Here is a 19,254-nt window from a genome sequence, read left to right as displayed (position 1 = left end):
GCCACCTGGAAAAAGCCAGGCAAAACTGGAGACTTCAGGTCAGCCCTTGGCGATCATACATACCCATATTTCCCCCCCCTCTTTATTTTCAAATTCTATGCCAACACAATGAGTAAAGCATTTTATTGTTTCCCCATATTATAGAATCATGGAATTGTCAGGTTGGAAGGGACTCTGAGGGTCATCTAGCCCTGGACCAGACCAATAGTGGGGCCAATGGTCAAGAAGGCTATTTCCGTGCTTGCAAGATCTTGCTGGCCGACCGGGATGAGGATTCCAACCAGGAATTCAACTCCTGGGGTTGGTGTGCCATGGCTAACCCCCCTCCTGAGACCCATTATGAAGAGCCCCCTTTAGTGTGTTGATCCTGCCCAATGCCATTTCTGCATCTGTACAAACAACCTTCTTTTCCAAAATCCAGAGGGAGAGCTTCTTCCTGTGAAACCCCACAGGAGCATGACATGGGCAGAACTCTGCCCCTCAGTTGAAGCTCCTCTAGTCCTTAACCCAACAGGCAATAGCGGCCCCAGCCTATTTCAGCCTAAAACAAATTCCATTGAAATTCACACAATCCTGTGCACCAATTGTGATCAAGTTCAGAGGTCCTTTTGTATGTTTCACCATGTTGAGAAGCATAACCGATTGGGATGCAAGTCAGGGCCTTTTCTTTCAAAGCACCCAGGTTGTAGAATACCCTCCTAAGAGATATTCATCTGATCTCCCCACTTTAAACTTCTGATTACCAGCTAGAAACATTTTACTCTGCTGAGTTTTAGTGTGGCTTTATTTTATCCTGGTGTTGGTGTAAATTGTTGTGGCGATCACACAGGTCCCCGGTCGTTTAACGGACTATTGATCCCTGTGCCACCACGGCGCTTCGCTTCCACCAACCAGGGTCCCCTCCCTGGTAATCACTGTCACAGTCAGGTTGTGATTTTAAACAAAATAATAAGTGTTTATTTAAAACATCAACAAACTTAAGATACTGGTTACATTGGAATGTATTTATTCTTATCTCAACCCTGTCCTAATCCTACGCTCACCACTCTACCTCACACCAACCCTCACAATCACCAACCACCCACCAACCAACTGCTTCAGACAACTGCCCTTAACCAACTCCTAACTCCAACTGCCTTTGTTCAGCTGCCCCTAGCTCCTCCTCCCTCTGTTTATTGGTCCGCCTAGGGTCAGCCACTTAACCCCTTACTTACTCCTGCACATACATATATTCTCTAGGAAGGGCAAACGCCACAACTGTTTATTAAAAACGAGTACAAAAATAGATTTTAGCAGTTTGGACTATTTATATTGGCTTTTTAAGTTGGGTGCCACTGTGAATTTATCTGATAAATATAGGTGAGGTATAATTTTCAAAATAAATAAAAGAGAGTAAAATAGAGCAGGACAAAGACCATTCACTCACAGTCTAGTTGTTCCATCATATAGATCACTGCGTACTGCTGTTGTGACCTGATTGCTGAATAAGAAGTCAGACGCATTAGGTTGGCTTTCAAGCCACTCTATTGATTCTGAAACCAAACCAATCAAAATCTGCAGAATAAACTTCTGCAAGTGCAGAAAACAACTGTAAACTCCGAGGGGAGCCCCTGGGACAAAGAGTCCAAAAAGCCAGCCTTGGGGCCAACTCCTAAGAAGATCACTTAGGCTATACCTGCTTCCTGCATCCAACCACCAAAAGTGAGTGAATCAAGCCATTTACACCCTATGGACTACAACTGCCAGTCAGCAAGTGTAGACAAACATTCAACTCACCAGGCTGCTCACAAGAAACAAATCCACATTTTTATCTATTGGAAACTCAAACTTATTTTGAAAAGGAATTGTATTAATTTAATGAAATCTTCCCTCTCATTCTTATGAAAGCATCCTTCACGTCTTTATTTCTCAGACTGTAGATGAATGGATTTAGCATCGGGATCACAAGAGTATAGAACACTGAAACAATTTTATCTTCACCCTTTAAGACCCCAGAATTGGGCCTCAGATAAATAAAGATGATGGTCCCATAGAAGATTGTTACAGATGTGAGGTGGGAGGCACAAGTGGAAAAAGCTTTGTATCTGCCCTGGGCAGAGCGAATCCGCAGAATGGCAAAAATAATGAAGGTATAGGAGATGAGGATAATCAACAAAGTGGTCATGATTATTGCAGTACCAAAGATGAAATGCACCATGTAAGCCACTTCTGTGCTTGAACAGGAAAGTTTCAGGATGGGAGGAACGTCACAAAAGAAATGATTGATAACATTTGAGCTGCAGAAGGACAGGCTAAATATCACTGAAGTCTGAGCAGCTGAATTTACAAAGCCACAGATATATGCACCTATTACTAACACCAGACAGAGCTTTTTAGACATGGTAACAAAATAGAGTAATGGGTTGCAAATGGCAGTAAAGCGATCATAAGCCATAACAGCTAGAAGGCAAACTTCAACTGTGACAAACAGACAGAAAAAGAAAAACTGCATAGTACACTCTGTGAATGGAATAGTGCTATTCTTTTGTAGAAATGTCATCAGCAACCTAGGAGCGATAGTGGTGGAATAGCCAACGTCAACCAAGGACAGGTTGCTGAGGAAAAAGTACATTGGGGTATGAAGGTGTGCATCACGGGTGGCTAGGATGATGATGCCAAGATTTCCTGAGACTGTGACAACGTAGATCAAGATAAATGCCAGGAAGAGAAGGGTCCGTAGCTCTGGATATTCCATGAAGCCCAGAAGGATGAATTCAGTCACAATGCTGTGATTCGTGTATTCCATGATTTATCGTACTTTCACTGGGGGGGGGGGAACCTTTGAATCAAAATTTTTTAATACTCATGAAAATTTATTAGCATTTTAGTGCAAAATTCTTCTAATAAACACCTTTGTATATGCAGTTTTGAGTAACATGCACATTTTTGCAATGGATTTACGCCAAGGTGATAAACCTTCGTTATTTGCAATAATATGCACATTTATTGTGAACACTTTCCCCAAGACATACATTTTTAACCCTTTTTTGGAGAACTACCTCTCAAAATTCAGCAAAGTGCACACTTAAGGATAACAGAATTTGGTTTTGCATGGTTCTTCAGGGGTATTTTGTCCACCTTTGGTCCCACTCCTTTTTCACCTGTGGCTCCTAGAAGCTATCAGCATGTGGCTGTGTCCAAAACCCAGGGTATTGCTTTGACTGGTCAGCTAAGCCACATGTTTGTAGCCAATGGTCTCAAACCCTTGGTGTGATAGGGACCTAACCTTCATGTGAAGACTGGCTCCATCAAATTGAGCTGACAAGACCAATAGTGGGTCCTATGGTCATGAAGGCCATTTCCACATTAACATCCACATACAAGATCACCTGTGTAGGTCTACCTGTCTTGCAGAGGAAGCGATGTGGCAGAAGTGGGGACAGTAGCACAAAGCAGATTAACTTTCCCAGCCTCTCCTTTAACCTGAAACACATAAAAACTATTCCTCAAACTCTTTTTCTGTGATGGGAATTGTAGTCCACCCAAGTAAAAATTGAGGGACCTCTTTTCACACCCAAGACAGACACTTCTAAACTTCTACATCACACACCAACACAATTTATTCCCCAAGCCCTGAGTTTAAGGAACATAGGGGATGGGAGACAATAATACCACTGGGCTAGCTGAAGTCCCCTTTATCTATCTTCAATCCCGATTTTTGGTTAAGAAATGTCCTCCATTTTTCTTAAATATACTTTCCCCCATTCTATTCCTTCCCATATCCAACATGATTTATTATACCCATTCCCAGGGTATATTTTAGGGTGAGCAAGTGTGGGGACTTCCTTGGAGTCAGAAAAAAAAGTCCTGTATTGGGATTGGGAATTTCTCAATCCAGCATTTTCCTTTATTCAACCTCTGATGCAGCCCCCCACCCCATCAACTTCTAGAAATGATCCCTGTCGTCTCCACTGCACTGGAAATGAAAATAAATAATAAACACCTCCTCTGGTCCACACTCTCCAGATTCCAGTCCTGTATATCAGCACTCCAGGCTCCATAGGTCATCCAAGAAATGCTGCAGGTGACGGAGGCAGTAGTTCTAGTCTCCTGCCACTCCAGCTCTTTAGTTTGCTCTTCTTGGTTTCCAGCCCTGCATCTCATGCCAGGTGTGCAAGTTAACTCAACGCCCCATCTTCCTCTTGAGGCCATCCCAGTTCTTTTTCTTCATCTGCTCTCCCTCCCAAGACTGAGCCCTGGAGACTGAGGTTAATAGGGAGAGGAGGATGCAGCCCCATGGAGATTCTATGCAATATTTTGCAGAGATGGGAGTTCATTGGGAGATGGAAGGAAGGCAGACTCTTCAGAGAATGTATGCAATAATGTCCAGTTGGTTCCAGCTGAGCTGAAGCTAACTAGCTCCACCTGCAGTCTTCTTCAATATCTATCTATCTATATCTATATCTATATCTATATCTATATCTATATCTATATCTATATCTATATCTATATCATCTATATATATATATATATATATAGAGAGAGAGAGAGAGAGACAGACAGAGAGATAGACTCTTGCCCACCATTAGATCCAAGCTCTCCCACTGCCACCTGGAAAAAGCCAGGCAAAACTGGAGACCAGGTCAGCTCTTGGGGATCATACAACCCCAAATCTTCCCCCTCTATGTTTTCAAATTCTATACCAACACAATGAGTAAAGCATTTTACTGTTTCCCCATATTATAGAATCATGGAAAGGTCTTCCTCCCAGTTCTCTTTCTCAAGCTCTGGGAGGAAGACCTTTCATCGCCTACAGACAGCCACCCAATCTTAAATAACTCCTCACCCACAATAACACAACAACAGGACTTAACATGGACACTGGTACCAGAGCCTGCAATAAACCCAGATGCCAACTTTGCTGCCACATATACCCGGACAACACCATTACTGACCCCAACAACATCAAACATCTCAGGACTATTTAATTGCTCATCTCCTAACATTGTGTATGCCATCAAATGCCAACAGTGGCCTTCAGCTCTCTATATTGGACAAATATAGACCCTACGCCAAAGGAAAAATGGACATAAATCTGATATTAGGAATCACAAGACAGAGAAACCAGTAGGAGAACACTTCAGTCTATACAAGATCTCAAAGTAGCTGTTTTACTACAAAGGAATTTCAGAAATAGACTGGAAAGAGAAGTTGCTGAATTGCAACTTATTAGCAAACTTAAAATCATGGAGAGACCTGGTCTGAACAAAGACATTGGATTCTTATCTCATTATACATGACAAAGCTATCTTTAGCCATCTCACCCCTTGCTTTTTCCTGTAAGACCAATTGCAGTCTTTAACAGTCGTCAACAGGTTTTCCACACCTATCAGCCAATCACCCATTCCCACCACCCTTCTCTCTCACTATATATAAGGGTCTGGTGACTTCTGTTTTGGTGTATCTGAAGAAGTGTAAATGCACACGAAAGCTCATACCAGAACAAACTTAGTTGGTCTCTAAGGTGCTACTGGAAGGAATTTTTTTATTTTTTTATTTTGTTTTCATTTTGAAAAGGAAATGTATTAATGAAATATTCCCTCTCATCCTTATGAAAGCATCCTTCACATCTTTATTTCTCAAACTGTAAATCAATGGATTTAGCATTGGGATCACAAGGGTATAAAACACTGAAACAGTTTTATCTTCATCCTTTGAGACCCCAGAATTGGGCCTCAGATACATAAAAATGATGGTCCCATAGAAGATTGTAACGACCATAAAGTGAGAAGCACAAGTGGAAAAAGCTTTGTGTCTGCCCTGGGCAGAGCGAATCCGCAGAATGGCAAAAATAATGTAGATATAGGAGATGAGGATAATCAACAAAGTGGTCATGGCTATTGCAGTAGAAAAGATGAAATGCACAGTGTTAGCCACTTGTGTGCTTGAACAGGAAAGTTTCAGGATGGGAGGAACATCACAAAAGAAATGATTGATAACATTTGAGCTGCAGAAGGACAGGCTAAATATTAATGAAGTTTGAGCAGCTGAATTTACAAAGCCACAAATATATGCACCTGTTACTAACACCAGGCAGAGCTTTTTAGACATGGTAACAAAATAGAGTAATGGGTTGCAAATGGCAGTGAAGCGATCATAAGCCATAACAGCTAGAAGGCAAACTTCAACAGTTTTTAATTTGTGATTCTGTATTGTATTTTGATATTTGTTGGAGGCCGCCCAGAGTGGCTGGGGAGACCCGGCCAGATGGGTGGGGTATAAATAATAAATTATTATTATTATAAATTATTATTCAACAGTGGCAAACAGAGAGAAAAAGAAGAACTGCACAGTACACTCTGCAAATGGAATAGTGCTATTCTTCTGTAGAAAGGTCATCAGTAAGCTAGGAATGATAGTAGTGGAATAGCCAACGTCAACCAAGGACAGGTTGCTGAGGAAAAAGTACATTGGGGTACGAAGGTTTGCATCAAGAGCGGCTAGGATGATGATGCCAAGATTTCCTGAGACTGTGACAATGTGGATCAAGGTGAATGCCAGGAAGAGAATGGTCCACAACTCTGGATGTTCCATGAAGCCCAGAAGGATGAATTCAGTCACAATGCTGTGATTCGAGTACTCCATTATTCACTCTAAAGTTTCCCTAGGAGGAAGAAAATGAAATTGTGAAACAAATATATATATAATTAATCCTCATGGACATTTCCTAGCACTTTAGTGCATACCTCTTCTAATATGTGTATTTCTCTATGCCGTTTTGACTAATATGGACATTTTTGCAATGGATTTTCCCCAAGGTGATTTTTTTTGCACTTATATGTGCATTTTTGTCAACACTTTCCCCACTATATACATTTTTAACCCTTTTTTGGAGAACCACATCACAAAATTCAGAGCACAGTTAAGGATAACAGAATTTGGTTTTGCATATTAGTTTGAGGAGTATGAGTTACGTAATTTGGGTGTTAGGGAAGGGTTAGTACTTCTTGTGGGGGACACATCATACTCCTTCAGGGGTAGTTTGTCCACCCTTGGTCCCACCCCATACTCACCTGTGGCTCCTAGACGCTATCAGCACGTAACAGACTCCAAACCCTGGGATATAGCTTTGACTGGTCAACTAAGCCACATGATGGTAGCCCATGGTCCCAAACCCTTGGTGGGATAGGGACTTCCCCTGCATGTGAAGATAGGCTCTGTCAAATTGAGCAGACAAAACCAATGGTCAAGAAAGCCATTTCCACACTTGCTATAAAGGGAAGTGAGGGGCAGATGAGACTTGGAAGGTAGACCACCTAGGAGAAGGAAAACTCTGATTCTAAACTTCCACTGCCTTGCATGATATCTTCAGGAGAAGAAAAGGCTTTGGGATTAAATCCTACATGAATCCAGAGAGGAAGAGTGTCTGCAATCACCGTGACATCCTGTCTCCTGTTGGCTCAAACCATGAATGAAAGGTTTAACAATTACTGATAGACTGAATATACCTGGCTGCAATATTCTGTTTTCAGTGGCTGGGATTCTTGTTTTTTGCTGCCCTTGCAGAATATATTTAAAGGGGAAATACAGAAAAGTAACTTTCTCTGTCAGTGGTTTTAATAACAGAAGGACTGTAATGGAGACCAAACAGGATTTTCCAAGTAATGCACTTGCATTGTAGTTACTAGAGCATAGTGAACTGAGCATAGGAGGAACATGAGCAGAGGTCAGAAATGGAGAAACAGATGGACACCCTATTAATTATTGAGCAGACAGGAATAATTTTACCAGTACAGTGGAATGCATGAACCAGCCCTCACATAGAGGGCAAGTGTGAAGACTGAATAGAACACTCTTCTGTGTTAGATTTCTTTATTCACTGGCTCACCTCTCACACTTGCTGCCACCATTAGTGAAGGGGGCAGTCCTCCAGGCGACCATCATTGCCTAACCTTCCAATGTCCCACATGAGACTGCTGCTATTTGACCCCATGGAATCCTTTCTAGGTACATTCTGTAGAATCAAAATGCCAGCAACCAAGAGGACTGCTGCCACTGCAACCAATGATTCCCACACAATGTACACCCTCATTCTTAAATCCCCAAATTCCTCCCCCATATCTGCTACCTGAAAATTAGATAGTGATAATGGCATGTGGAGATTTCAGGAGAGAGTTGATGCAGATGCAGCAAGCAGCAAGCAGAAAGGAACTGACAATGATTCCAGATAATTAAGGAGACGTGCACAAACATGGCAAGTCAAACACACATATGAATGCATTATATTTTCTTTCCCTCCCTAGTGAACATATGCATTCTTCCTCCTCCCACCACACACTTTGAATCCAGGGGAAGGAGACTCCATGCACATGCTTAGCTTAGGACAGGAATGGGAAGCTGGGGTTCACCAGCTCCAGCCAACATTGCCAATGGTCAGGAATTAAGGCAGCTGAAGTTCAGCAACACATAGAGGGCCACAGGTTCCCCATACCTGCCTTAGAGTCACTTGCACAGTGGCCAAGCATGTACAGAAAGAGAAAAGAGGAAACTCAGTTCTGTTTCTTCCCCCAACCCAACTTCTAGTTGACAAAATAAAGAGATCCTTTCTGGGGTTTCCAGGTCAAGAGCATTCCAGTTCAGGATTATAGGTTCCAAACTTGAAACATAGGGGCAAACCCCATTAATCACATTGGAGGGGCCACAACAATGGCATTAAGCAGGATACACCTTAAGCACTCACCAAAATACAGCACATGCAAAGGAAGAACAGAGGGCCTTGCAACTTTTACTTGTTGTGAACCGCTCATGCAAGGAGCCAGTGATAAGAATGCAATTGCAAGTCAGTACTGTATGCATTTCATTTCCTTCTGACCTCATGATTCACACACACACACACACACACACACACACACACACAGCAACTCTTATGCCATTATGGTATATAATTTGGTACTGTTTAAGGTGCCACAGATCCTGAAGTTGAGGCTCCAGTACTTTGACCACCTCATGAGAAGAGAAGACTCCCTAGAAAAGACCCTGATGTTGGGAAAGATGGAGGGCACAAGGAGAAGGGGATGACAGAGGATGAGATGGTTGGACAGTGTTCTCGAAGCTACCAACATGAGTTTGGCCAAACTGCGGGAGGCGGTGGAGGATAGGCGTGCCTGGCGTGCTCTGGTCCATGGGGTCACGAAGAGTCGGACACGACTGAACGACTGAACAACAACAAAGGTGCCACAAGGGATTCCTGCTTGAGTTAATTAGAACGCATAACATTAACATCCACATACAAGATCATCTGTGCAGAAGTGGGGACAGTACCACAAAGCAGATTAACTTTCCCAGCCTCTCCTTTAAACTGAAACACATAAAAAAAAAATATTCCTCAAACTCTATTTCTAAGCTACGGAATTTGATGGAAATTGTAGTCCACCAAAGTAACAATTGCAGAGACCTCTTTTAACACCCAAAACAGACGCTTCTAAACTTCTACATTACATACCAACACAATTTATTCCCCAAGCACTGAATTAAGAAACATAGAGGGCGGGAGACAAAAATACCACTTTGTGAATCAAGCTCTATCTTCAATCCAGATTTCAGTGTAGAAAAGTCCTCCATTTTTCTTAAATAAACTCTTCCCCCTTCTATTCTTTCCCATATCCAAATTGATTTATTATACCCATTCCCAGGATTGCCAGCTGGATTATTTCAGCGGTGAGCAAGTGTGGGGACTTCCATGGAGATGGAAAGGGAGAAGTCCTGTTTTGGGATTGGGAATTTCTCAATCCAGCATTTTCTTTTATTCAGCCTCTGATGCAGCCTCCCACCCCATCAACTTCTAGAAATGATCCCTGTCGTCTCCACTGCACTGGAAATGAAAATAAATAATAAACACCTCCTCTGGTCCACACTCTCCAGTTTCCAGTCCTGTCTCTCAGCACTCCAGGCACCATAGGTCATCCAAGAAAGGCTGCAGGTGGCGGAGGCAGCAGTGCTAGTCTCCTGCCACTCCAGCTCTTTAGTTTGCTCTTCTTGGTTTCCAGCCCTGCATCTCATGCCAGGCATGCAAGTTCACTCAACACCCCATCTTCCTCTTGAGGCCAGCCCAGTTCTTTTTCTTCATATGCTCTCCCTCCCAACACTGAGCCCTGGAGACTGAGGTTAATAGGGAGAGGAGGATGCAGCCCCATGGAGATTCTATGCAATATTTTGCAGAGATGGGAGTTAATTGGGAGAGGAAAGGAAGGCAGACTCTTCATAGAATGTATGCAATAATTTGCAGTTGGTTCCAGCTGGGCTGAAGCTAACTAGCTCCACCTGCAGTCTTCTGTAATAATATAATAAATATAATATAATATAATATAATATAATATAATATAATATAATATAATATAATATAATATATTAAAGACACTCTTGCCCACCATTAGATCCAAGCTCCCCCACTCCCACCTGGAAAAAGCCAGGCAAAACTGGAGACTTCAGGTCAACCCTTGGGGATCATACAGCCCCAAATCTCCCCCCTCTATGTTTTCAAATTCTATACCAACACAATGAGTAAAGCATTTTACTGTTTCCCCATATTATAGAATCATGGAATTGTCAAGGGACATTGAGGAATTGGAATTGGAAGGGACTCCAAGGTTCAGCTAGCCCTGGACCAGACCAATAGTGGGTCCAATACTGAAGAAGGCTATTTCCGCACTTGCAAAGTTTGCAAGATCTTGCTGACTGACCGGGGTGAGGATTCCAAGCAGGAATTCAACTCCTGAGCTAGGGATGCCATGGCTAATCCCCCTCCTCAGACCCATTATGAGGAGCCCCCTTTATTGTGTTGATCCTGCCCAATGCCATTTCTGCATCTGTACAAACAATCTTCTTTTACAAAATTCAGAGGGAGAGCTTCTTCCTGTGAAACCCCACAGGAGCATGACATGGGCAGAACTCTGCCCCTCAGTTGAAGCTCCTCTAGTCCTTAACCCAACAGGCAATAGTGGCCCCAGCCTATTTTGGCATAAAATAAATCCCATTGCGATTCACACAATCCTGTGCATCAATTGTGATCAAGTTCAGAGGTCCTTTTGTGTGTCTAACCATGTTGAGAAGCATATCTGATTAGGATGCAAGGCAGGGCCTTTTCTTTCATAGCACCCAGGTTGACCATCCTGAGAGACATTCATCTGATCTCCCCACTTTAAACTTCAGATTAGCAGCTAGAACCATTTTACTCTGCTGAGTTTTAGTGTGGCTTTATTTTACCCTTCTGTTGGTGTTAACTGTTTATTAAAAAAGAGTACAAACATTGATTTTAGCAGTTCGGACTATTTATATTGTCTTTTTCAGATGGAAGCCACTGCGAATCAATCTGATAAATAACGGTGAGGTATAATTTTCAAAATAAATAAAAGAGAGTAACATAGAGCAGGACAAAAGACCATTCACTCACAGTCTAGTAGTTGTTCCATTATTTAGATCACTGAGTACTGCTGTTGTGACCTGATGGCTGAATAAAAAGTCAGACACATTAGATTGCCGTTCATGCCACTTTATTGATTCTGAAACCAAACCAATCAAAACCTGCAGAATAAACTTCTGCAAGTGCAGAAAATAACTGTAAACTCTGAGGAGAGCCCCTGGGCCCAAGAGTCCAAAAAGCCAGCCTTGCGACCAACTCCTATGAAGATCACTTAAGCCAAACCTGCTTCCTGTACCTAACCACCAAAAGTGAGTGAATCAAAGCCATTTACACCCTATGGACTACAACTACCACTCAGCAGGTGTAGACTCACGGGCAACTTGCCAGGCTGTTCACAAAAAAAACATTTTGAAAAGGAAATGCATTAATTTAATGAAATCTTCCCTCTCATCCTTATGAAAGCATCTTTCACATCTTTATTTCTCAAACTGTAAATCAATGGATTTAGCATTGGAATCACAAGAGTATAGAACACTGAAACAATTTTATCTTCATCCTTTGAGACCCCAGAATTGGGCCTCAGATACATAAAGATGATGGTCCCATAGAAGATTGTAACGGCCATGAAGTGAGAGGCACAAGTGGAAAAGGCTTTGTGTCTGCCCTGGGTAGAGCGAATCCGCAGGATGGCAAAAATTATGTAGGTATAGGAGATGAGGATAATCAACAAAGTGGTCATGATTATTGTTGTAGCAAAGATGAAATTCACCATGTGAGCCACTTGTGTGCTTGAACAGGAAAGTTTCAGGATGGGAGGAACGTCACAAAAGAAATGATTGATAACATTTGAGCTGCAGAAGGACAGGCTAAATATCACTGAAGTCTGAGAAGCTGAATTTACAAAGCCACAAATATATGCACCTATTACTAACACCAGACAGAGCTTTTTAGACATGGCAACAAAATAGAGTAATGGGTTGCAAATGGCAGTGAAGCGATCATAAGCCATAACAGCTAGAAGGCAAGTTTCAACTGTGACAAACAGACAGAAAAAGAAAAACTGCATAGTACACTCTGTGAATGGAATAGTGCTGTTCCTCTGTAGAAATGTCATCAACAACCTAGGAACGATAGTAGTGGAATAGCCAACGTCAACCAAGGACAGGTTGATGAGGAAAAAGTACATTGGGGTATGAAGGTTTGCATCAAGAGCGGCTAGGATGATGATGCCAAGATTTCCTGAGACTGTGACAATGTAGATCAAGGTGAATGCCAGGAAGAGAATGGTCCACAACTCTGGATGTTCCATGAATCCCAGAAGGATGAATTCAGTCACAATGCTGTGATTCGAGTACTCCATTATTCACTCTAAAGTTTCCCTAGGAGGAAGAAAATGAAATTGTGAAACAAGTATATATTTTTAATCCTAATGTACATTTCCTAGCACTTAATGCAAATCTCTTCTAACATGCACATTTTTCTATGAAGTTTTGACTAATATGTCAATTTTTTGTAGTGTCTAGTGAGGAAATGTTACCTTGGGAATGTCCTATGGAGTTAGAGTTACATGAGGACCACACCTGTCACAGTTTGAATGTCGCAGTCCTGACATTCTTTACTCCCTGTATACACGAAGAGTGTCTGCATGTTAGTATGTCATAGTGATTCAGTCTCCTGTTGGCTGAAACCATGAATGAAATGTTTAATGGTAATTGGAACAACGAATGCTCCTGGCTGGAATAGTCTGTCTCCAGTGACATCTATTTTTACTAAATATATTTAAAGGGAAAATACTGGAACTTTCTCTGTCAGTGTTTTTAACAACTGGAAGACTGCACTGGATATCAAAATAGGATTTTCCAAGTACTGCCCTTCAACTAAAGCACTTGCAACTGGAAGGGGTTAATTAGCTAACCTATATATATTCACCTGAATGTATTGTTAGTCCAGTGACTGTATTAAGTATAAAAGAACTTCTTAAGCTTTTCTGTAAGAAACTGCTCTGTAAAGCTGTGAACTTTGATCTGCATTGTACTTCTCTCTGGCAAGCTTTGCCTTACTAAGTGTCTGGAGATAACAGTAGACCTTCCACAGACAGTAGAGCTGTCCTTGCAGAGAGGAACTGTTGCCTAGGTCAAGAGATAGGATGGCCTTGCTGGAGTGCACATGAACCAACTCTGGCTAAATGTCATTTGCCTTATATGTACAACAGGAAATGTTCCTTATATGGACAAGAGGAAGTTTTCTGGGGTGGGAAGAGAGCCAGAGAACTGTCTATAAGAACTGTCTGAAATTTGACTAGTTTTGTACTTGCTTGGCTATCTAAACACCGAAGTACCTCTGCATGCAGAATAATAAATCTTTCTCTCTCTGAAGCCAGAAGCCTCAGGTGTTTTCTGCTTCCATGTTTTCTCACTGGGCGCAACAATGGGAACCCGTAGGGGCAAATAAGGCTCCACAACCAGCCTCTGCTTTAAACTGAAACACATACAAGATTTATTCCTCAAAGTCTGTGTTTAAGGTGGGAATTTTAGTCCACCAGAATAACAATGGCAAGGACCTCTTTTCACACCAAAAGCAGACATTTCTAAATTTCTACATTACACAACAACACAATTTATTACCCAAGCACGGAGTTTAAAAACACAGGTGTTGGGAGCCAAAAAAGATACAACTGGGCTAGTTGAAGCCCCCTTTGTGAATCAATATACAGTAGCTCTATCCTCAATCCTGATTTTAGTTTAAAAAACACACCCATTTTTCTTAAACATACTCCCCCTTTCACCACTCCTTTCTTTCATTCCAGCATTTTTGTTACTCAGCCTCTGATGCAGCCTCCATGCCTCCCATCCACTTCTTCTTGAAATGACCCCTTTGGTCTCCACTTGAAATGAAAATAAATAATAAGCACCTCCTCCATTGCAGACTCTCCAGCCTCCAGTCCTGTCTCTCAGCACTCCAGGCTCCACAGGGCATCCAGGAGATGCTCTAGGTTTCAAAGGCAGCAGTCCTAGGCTCCTACTACCCCAGTTCTTCAATGCACTCTCCTTGATTTACAGCCCTGCATCTCATGCCAGGTGTGCATGAACACTCAAAAACCCCTCTTCCTTCTCTAGAGACCTGCCCAGTTGTTTTCCTTCACCTGCTCTCACCCTGGAGACTGAGGTAACGGGGAGGGAAAGCTGTAACCCCCCCTTGGAGATTCTATGAAATATTTTGAAGAAATGGGAGTTAATTGGGAGAGGAGAGGCTCCTTAGAGAGTCTCTGCAACTTTGGAACTGGCTCCAGCTGGGATGGAACTTCCAAGCTCCCTCTTCAACTTTCTTAGTAATCTCTGAGCAGGATGGTAACAAGATGAGATTGTAATATTGCTCTATGCTGTCAGTGGCAAAGAAACAAAATCCTGTGCATTGACTGTGCTCTAATTTAGAGGCTTTCAATATGTGTCTCATATACAGAAGCCTGATTATTTGTGTTACAAGACAGGGCCTTTTCTAATGTGGCACCTAGGTTGTAGCATAATCTCTCCAGAGAGAAACACCAGATTCCCACCTTTTAAACTTCAGATTAGCAACCAATCCATTTTATTCTACTGTGTGTCTGGGTTTTTACAGACTAAATTGGTTTTTACAGTTTAACGCAATCATCATATAAAAGAAAAAAGAATAAAAGGAATCTAAATCTCCTCCACCCTGTGACTTCCCTCAACTTTGCCTTCTGGTTCTTTAAATATTTGCTACTTCTGCTTAATTTATTTTTCCTTATTTTGTAGTCTTTTAAATAAATGCTCTTATATTCTTAACTTGTCTATACCATATTGTATTTCCAATTGTATCTTACACTTACTTAATTTCCAAATTGTTGTTTCTTTACCTTGACTCTTGTTTTTTTTAACTGTAAGTGTTTAGTCAAACCTTGCTAGTGAGTCCATTTCTTTACAATGTTTGTGTAAGTACAATGTGAACGGTTCCCAATCTTTTTTAAAGTCTCTATTGTCATTGACTCTAAGTCTTCCTGTAAGTTTCACCATTTCTGCATATTCCATGAGTTTAACTTGCCACTCTTCTTTCGTTGATATCTTGTCATCTTTCCATTTTGGGGCTTTCCATTTTGGAGAATCCTAGCTGCTGTTGTGGCATACATTAATAATTTCTTTTGTTCTTTTTGCAGTTCCTGTCCTGTAATACCTAGCAAAAAGGCTTCTGGCTGTTTAATAAAAGATATTTTCAACATCTTCTTCAACTCATTACAAATCATTTCCCAATAGTTTTTGATTACATTACATTTACACCACCTATGGTAAAACGTACCTTCTTTCTCTTTACACTTCCAGCACTTATTAGAACTTGTTCTATACATTTTGGCAAGTTTAACAGGGGTCATACACCATCAATACATCATTTTCATATAATTATCTTTCAGAGTTATACAGTCAGCAAATTTTAAATTCACTTTCCATCGTTTTTCAAATTCTTCCATTTGTATGTTGTTGTTGTTCAGTCGTTCAGTCGTGTCCAACTCTTTGTGACCCCATGGACCAGAGCACGCCAGGCACGCCTATCCTTCACTGCCTCTCGCAGTTTGGCCAAACTCATGTTAGTAGCTTCGAGAACACTGTCCAACCATCTCATCCTCTGTCGTCCCCTTCTCCTTGTGCCCTCCATCTTTCCCAACATCAGGGTCTTTTCTAGGGAGTCTTCTCTTCTCATGAGGTGGCCAAAGTACTGGAGCCTCAACTTCAGGATCTGTCCTTCTAGTGAGCACTCAGGGCTGATTTCTTTGAGAATGGATAGGTTTGATCTTCTTGCAGTCCATGGGACTCTCAAGAGTCTCCTCCAGCACCATAATTCAAAAGCATCAATTCTTCGGTGATCAGCCTTCTTTATGGTCCAGCTCTCACTTCCGTACATTACTACTGGGAAAACCATAGCTTTAACTATACAGACCTTTGTCGGCAAGGTGATGTCTTTGCTTTTTAAGATGCTGTCTAGGTTTGTCATTGCTTTTCTCCCAAGAAGCAGGCGTCTTCTAATTTCGTGACTGCTGTCACCATCTGCAGTGATCATGGAACCCAAGAAAGTGAAATCTCTCACTGCCTCCATTTCTTCCCCTTCTATTTGCCAGGAGGGGATGGGACCAGTGGCCATGATCTTAGTTTTTTTGATGTTGAGCTTCAGACCATATTTTGCGCTCTCTTCTTTCACCCTCATTAAAAGGTTCTTTAATTCTTCCTCACTTTCTGCCATCAAGGTAGTATCATCAGCATATCTGAGGTTGTTGATATTTTTTCCGGCAATCTTAATTCCGGTTTGGGATTCATCCAGTCCAGCCTTTCACATGATGAATTCTGCATATAAGTTAAATAAGCAGGGAGACAATATACAGCCTTGTCGTACTCCTTTCCCAATTTTGAACCAATCAGTTGTTCCATATCCAGTTCTAACTGTAGCTTCTTGTCCCACATAGAGATTTCTCAGGAGACGGATGAGGTGATCCGGCACTCCCATTTCTTTAAGAACTTGCCATAGTTTGCTGTGGTCGACACAGTCAAATGCTTTTGCATAGTCAATGAAGCAGAAGTAAATGTTTTTCTGGAACTCTCTAGCTTTCTCCACAATCCAGCGCATGTTTGCAATTTGGTCTCTGGTTCCTCTGCCCCTTCGAAATCCAGCTTGCACTTCTGGGAGTTCTCGGTCCACATACTGCTTAAGCCTGCCTTGTAGAATTTTAAGCATAACCTTGCTAGCGTGTGAAATGAGTGCAATTGTGCAGTAGTTGGAGCATTCTTTGGCACTGCCCTTCTTTGGGATTGGGATGTAGACTGATCTTCTCCAATCCTCTGGCCACTGCTGAGTTTTCCAAACTTGCTGGCATATTGAGTGTAGCACCTTAACAGCATCCTCTTTTAAGATTTTAAATAGTTCAACTGGAATATCATCACTTCCACTGGCCTTGTTGTTAGCAAGGCTTTCTAAGGCCCATTTGACTTCACTCTCCAGGATGTCTGGCTCAAGGTCAGCAACCACATTACCTGGGGTGTATGAGACCTCCATATCTTTCTGGTATAATTCCTCTGTGTATTCTTGCCACCTCTTCTTGATGTCTTCTGCGTCTGTTAAGTCCTTTCCACTTTTGTCCTTAATTGTGGTAATCTTTGTACGAAATGTTCCTTTCATATCTCCAATTTTCTTGAACAAATCTCTGGTTTTTCCCATTCTGTTGTTTTCCTCTATTTCTTTGCATTGCTCGTTTAGAAAGGCCCTCTTGTCTCTCCTTGCTATTCTTTGGAAATCTGCATTCAATTTCCTGTATCTTTCACGATCTCCCTCACATTTTGCTTGTCTTCTCTCCCCCCGCTATTTGTATATTATGCCCTAAATCTTGTGCGCATTTAATCATTACATATTTAACCTCTTCATCTTTGGTTTCCCATTCTAACAGTAAATTATACATATTTTTCCAGTATTTTAGAATTGTCATCTATAATTTCTCTTTGGAATCTGCACAAAATATAACTAAATCCTTTCTTTTTGTCTTCCTTAAATACTTCATTTAGTTGAAAATATTGCAACCAATCACTGAAATGTTCTCGAATCTCTTAAAAATCTTTCAATTTCAATTTCCCTTCCATTTCTGTTATGAGATCTATATATGTAAGCCATTTTTCTTTCCTATTTATTTATTTTATTGATGTTGCTTCTGTTGGAGACAACCACCACAGTCTTTTATTCTAAGAAATCTTTATATCTTTCCCAGACTTTGAGGAGTGATCTCCTAATTATGTGATTATAAAATCCTTTATGCACTTTCCCTTTCTCATACCACAAATACGCATGCCATCCAAATCTGTTATCATGTCCTTCAAGATCTAGAAAATCTGTGTTTTCTAATTTAATCCAGTCCCAGATCCAAAAAATACAAGCAGCTTCATAGTATAATTTGAGGTCTGGAAGGAAAAAACCTCCTCTGTCTTTGATGTTTGTAAGTAATTTTTATTTTATTCTCGTTTTTTCCCCTTTCCAGATAAATTTTGAAATATCTTTTTGCCATTTCTTGAAGCATGCTGTATTGCTTATAACCAGCACTGACGGAAATAAAAATAACATTTTTGGCAATACATTCATCTTAATTGCTGCAATTCTTCCTAACAATGATAAGTTCATTCTTCCCTATATTTCTAAATTACTTGTTATTCCATTCAATTTTTTCATAATTATCTTTAATAATATTAATATTTTTGGTTGTCAGCCAGATTCCTAAATATTTAACTTTTTATGTATCTCTATTTCTGTGTTCTGCTGTAGCTCTTTTTTAATCTTTTTTTCCTGATAGGTTTTTCACTAACAGCTTTGTCTTATTTTTATTCAACTTGAGCCTGCCACTTGCCCAAACTCCTATAATTTTTCTAAGACTTTTGGAAGAGAGTTCTTAGGATACTCAATTGTAATTACAAGTTCATCTGCATATGCCTTTAATTTATATGTTTTCTTCCCCACCGTGATTCCTCTGTTGGTTTCATCTGCCCTAATTTTTCTTGCCAGGACTTCTAGGATCAAAATAAATAATAAAGGTGATAATCTGTTGCCACCTGATTTACAATTAATTTGGCTTTTTGATCATAATATATTGCTTGAATCCCTTTATTAAAATTTTTCCAAAATTCATTTCTTCAAGGACTTTTTTCATAAATTCCCATGAAATATTATCAAATGCTTTTTCAGCATCTATAAACATCAACGCTGCCTGCTTTTCATTTCTTACTTCCAGGTATTCTACGGCATCTATAATATTTCTTATATTATCCTTCATTTGTCTCCCCGGAAGGAAACCTGCCTGGTCATGATGTATAAATTCC

At 40.9% G+C, this 19,254-nt stretch overlaps 3 protein-coding genes across 3 annotated transcripts; all 3 read right to left on the bottom strand.

The window, feature by feature from the left end:
- Positions 1-1,849: 1,849 nt before the first annotated feature.
- LOC117061096 (olfactory receptor 1019-like) lies at positions 1,850-3,166 on the bottom strand. The gene is made up of 2 exons (XM_033173786.1): positions 3,141-3,166; positions 1,850-2,765 (listed from the first exon to the last, which is right to left on the bottom strand). The coding sequence occupies exons 1-2, from the start codon at positions 3,164-3,166 to the stop codon at positions 1,850-1,852; spliced, it is 942 nt and encodes a 313-aa protein (XP_033029677.1).
- A 2,399-nt stretch (positions 3,167-5,565) lies between these two features.
- On the bottom strand, positions 5,566-6,624 carry LOC117052092 (olfactory receptor 1019-like; the record flags this gene model as incomplete). Its single annotated transcript, XM_033158818.1, has 2 exons — positions 6,291-6,624; positions 5,566-6,161 (listed from the first exon to the last, which is right to left on the bottom strand). Coding segments are annotated over exons 1-2 (930 nt in total), but the record flags the coding sequence as incomplete, so codon positions are not given.
- A 5,198-nt stretch (positions 6,625-11,822) lies between these two features.
- On the bottom strand, positions 11,823-12,758 carry LOC117052080 (olfactory receptor 1019-like). The gene has a single exon (XM_033158808.1). It carries the CDS (start codon positions 12,756-12,758, stop codon positions 11,823-11,825), a length of 936 nt encoding a protein of 311 aa, XP_033014699.1.
- Positions 12,759-19,254: the final 6,496 nt, after the last annotated feature.

Source organism: Lacerta agilis, chromosome 1 (genome assembly GCF_009819535.1).
Source record: "Lacerta agilis isolate rLacAgi1 chromosome 1, rLacAgi1.pri, whole genome shotgun sequence".
NCBI classification, from domain to species: Eukaryota; Metazoa; Chordata; class Lepidosauria; order Squamata; family Lacertidae; genus Lacerta; species Lacerta agilis.
Note: the sequence above shows the minus strand (reverse complement) of the source record. Positions and strands in the feature narration are given on the sequence as shown.

Excerpts from the sequence above, each read along its gene's own strand:
- LOC117061096 (XM_033173786.1), bottom strand. The coding sequence starts at position 3,166 with ATGCTGATAGCTTCTAGGAGCCACAG. Across the intron at positions 2,766-3,140 it reads ATAGCTTCTAGGAGCCACAG|CATTGTGACTGAATTCATCC; the intron begins GTGAAAAAGGAG and ends CACGAATCACAG.
- LOC117052080 (XM_033158808.1), bottom strand. The coding sequence starts at position 12,758 with ATGGAGTACTCGAATCACAGCATTGTGACTGAATTCATCCTTCTGGGA.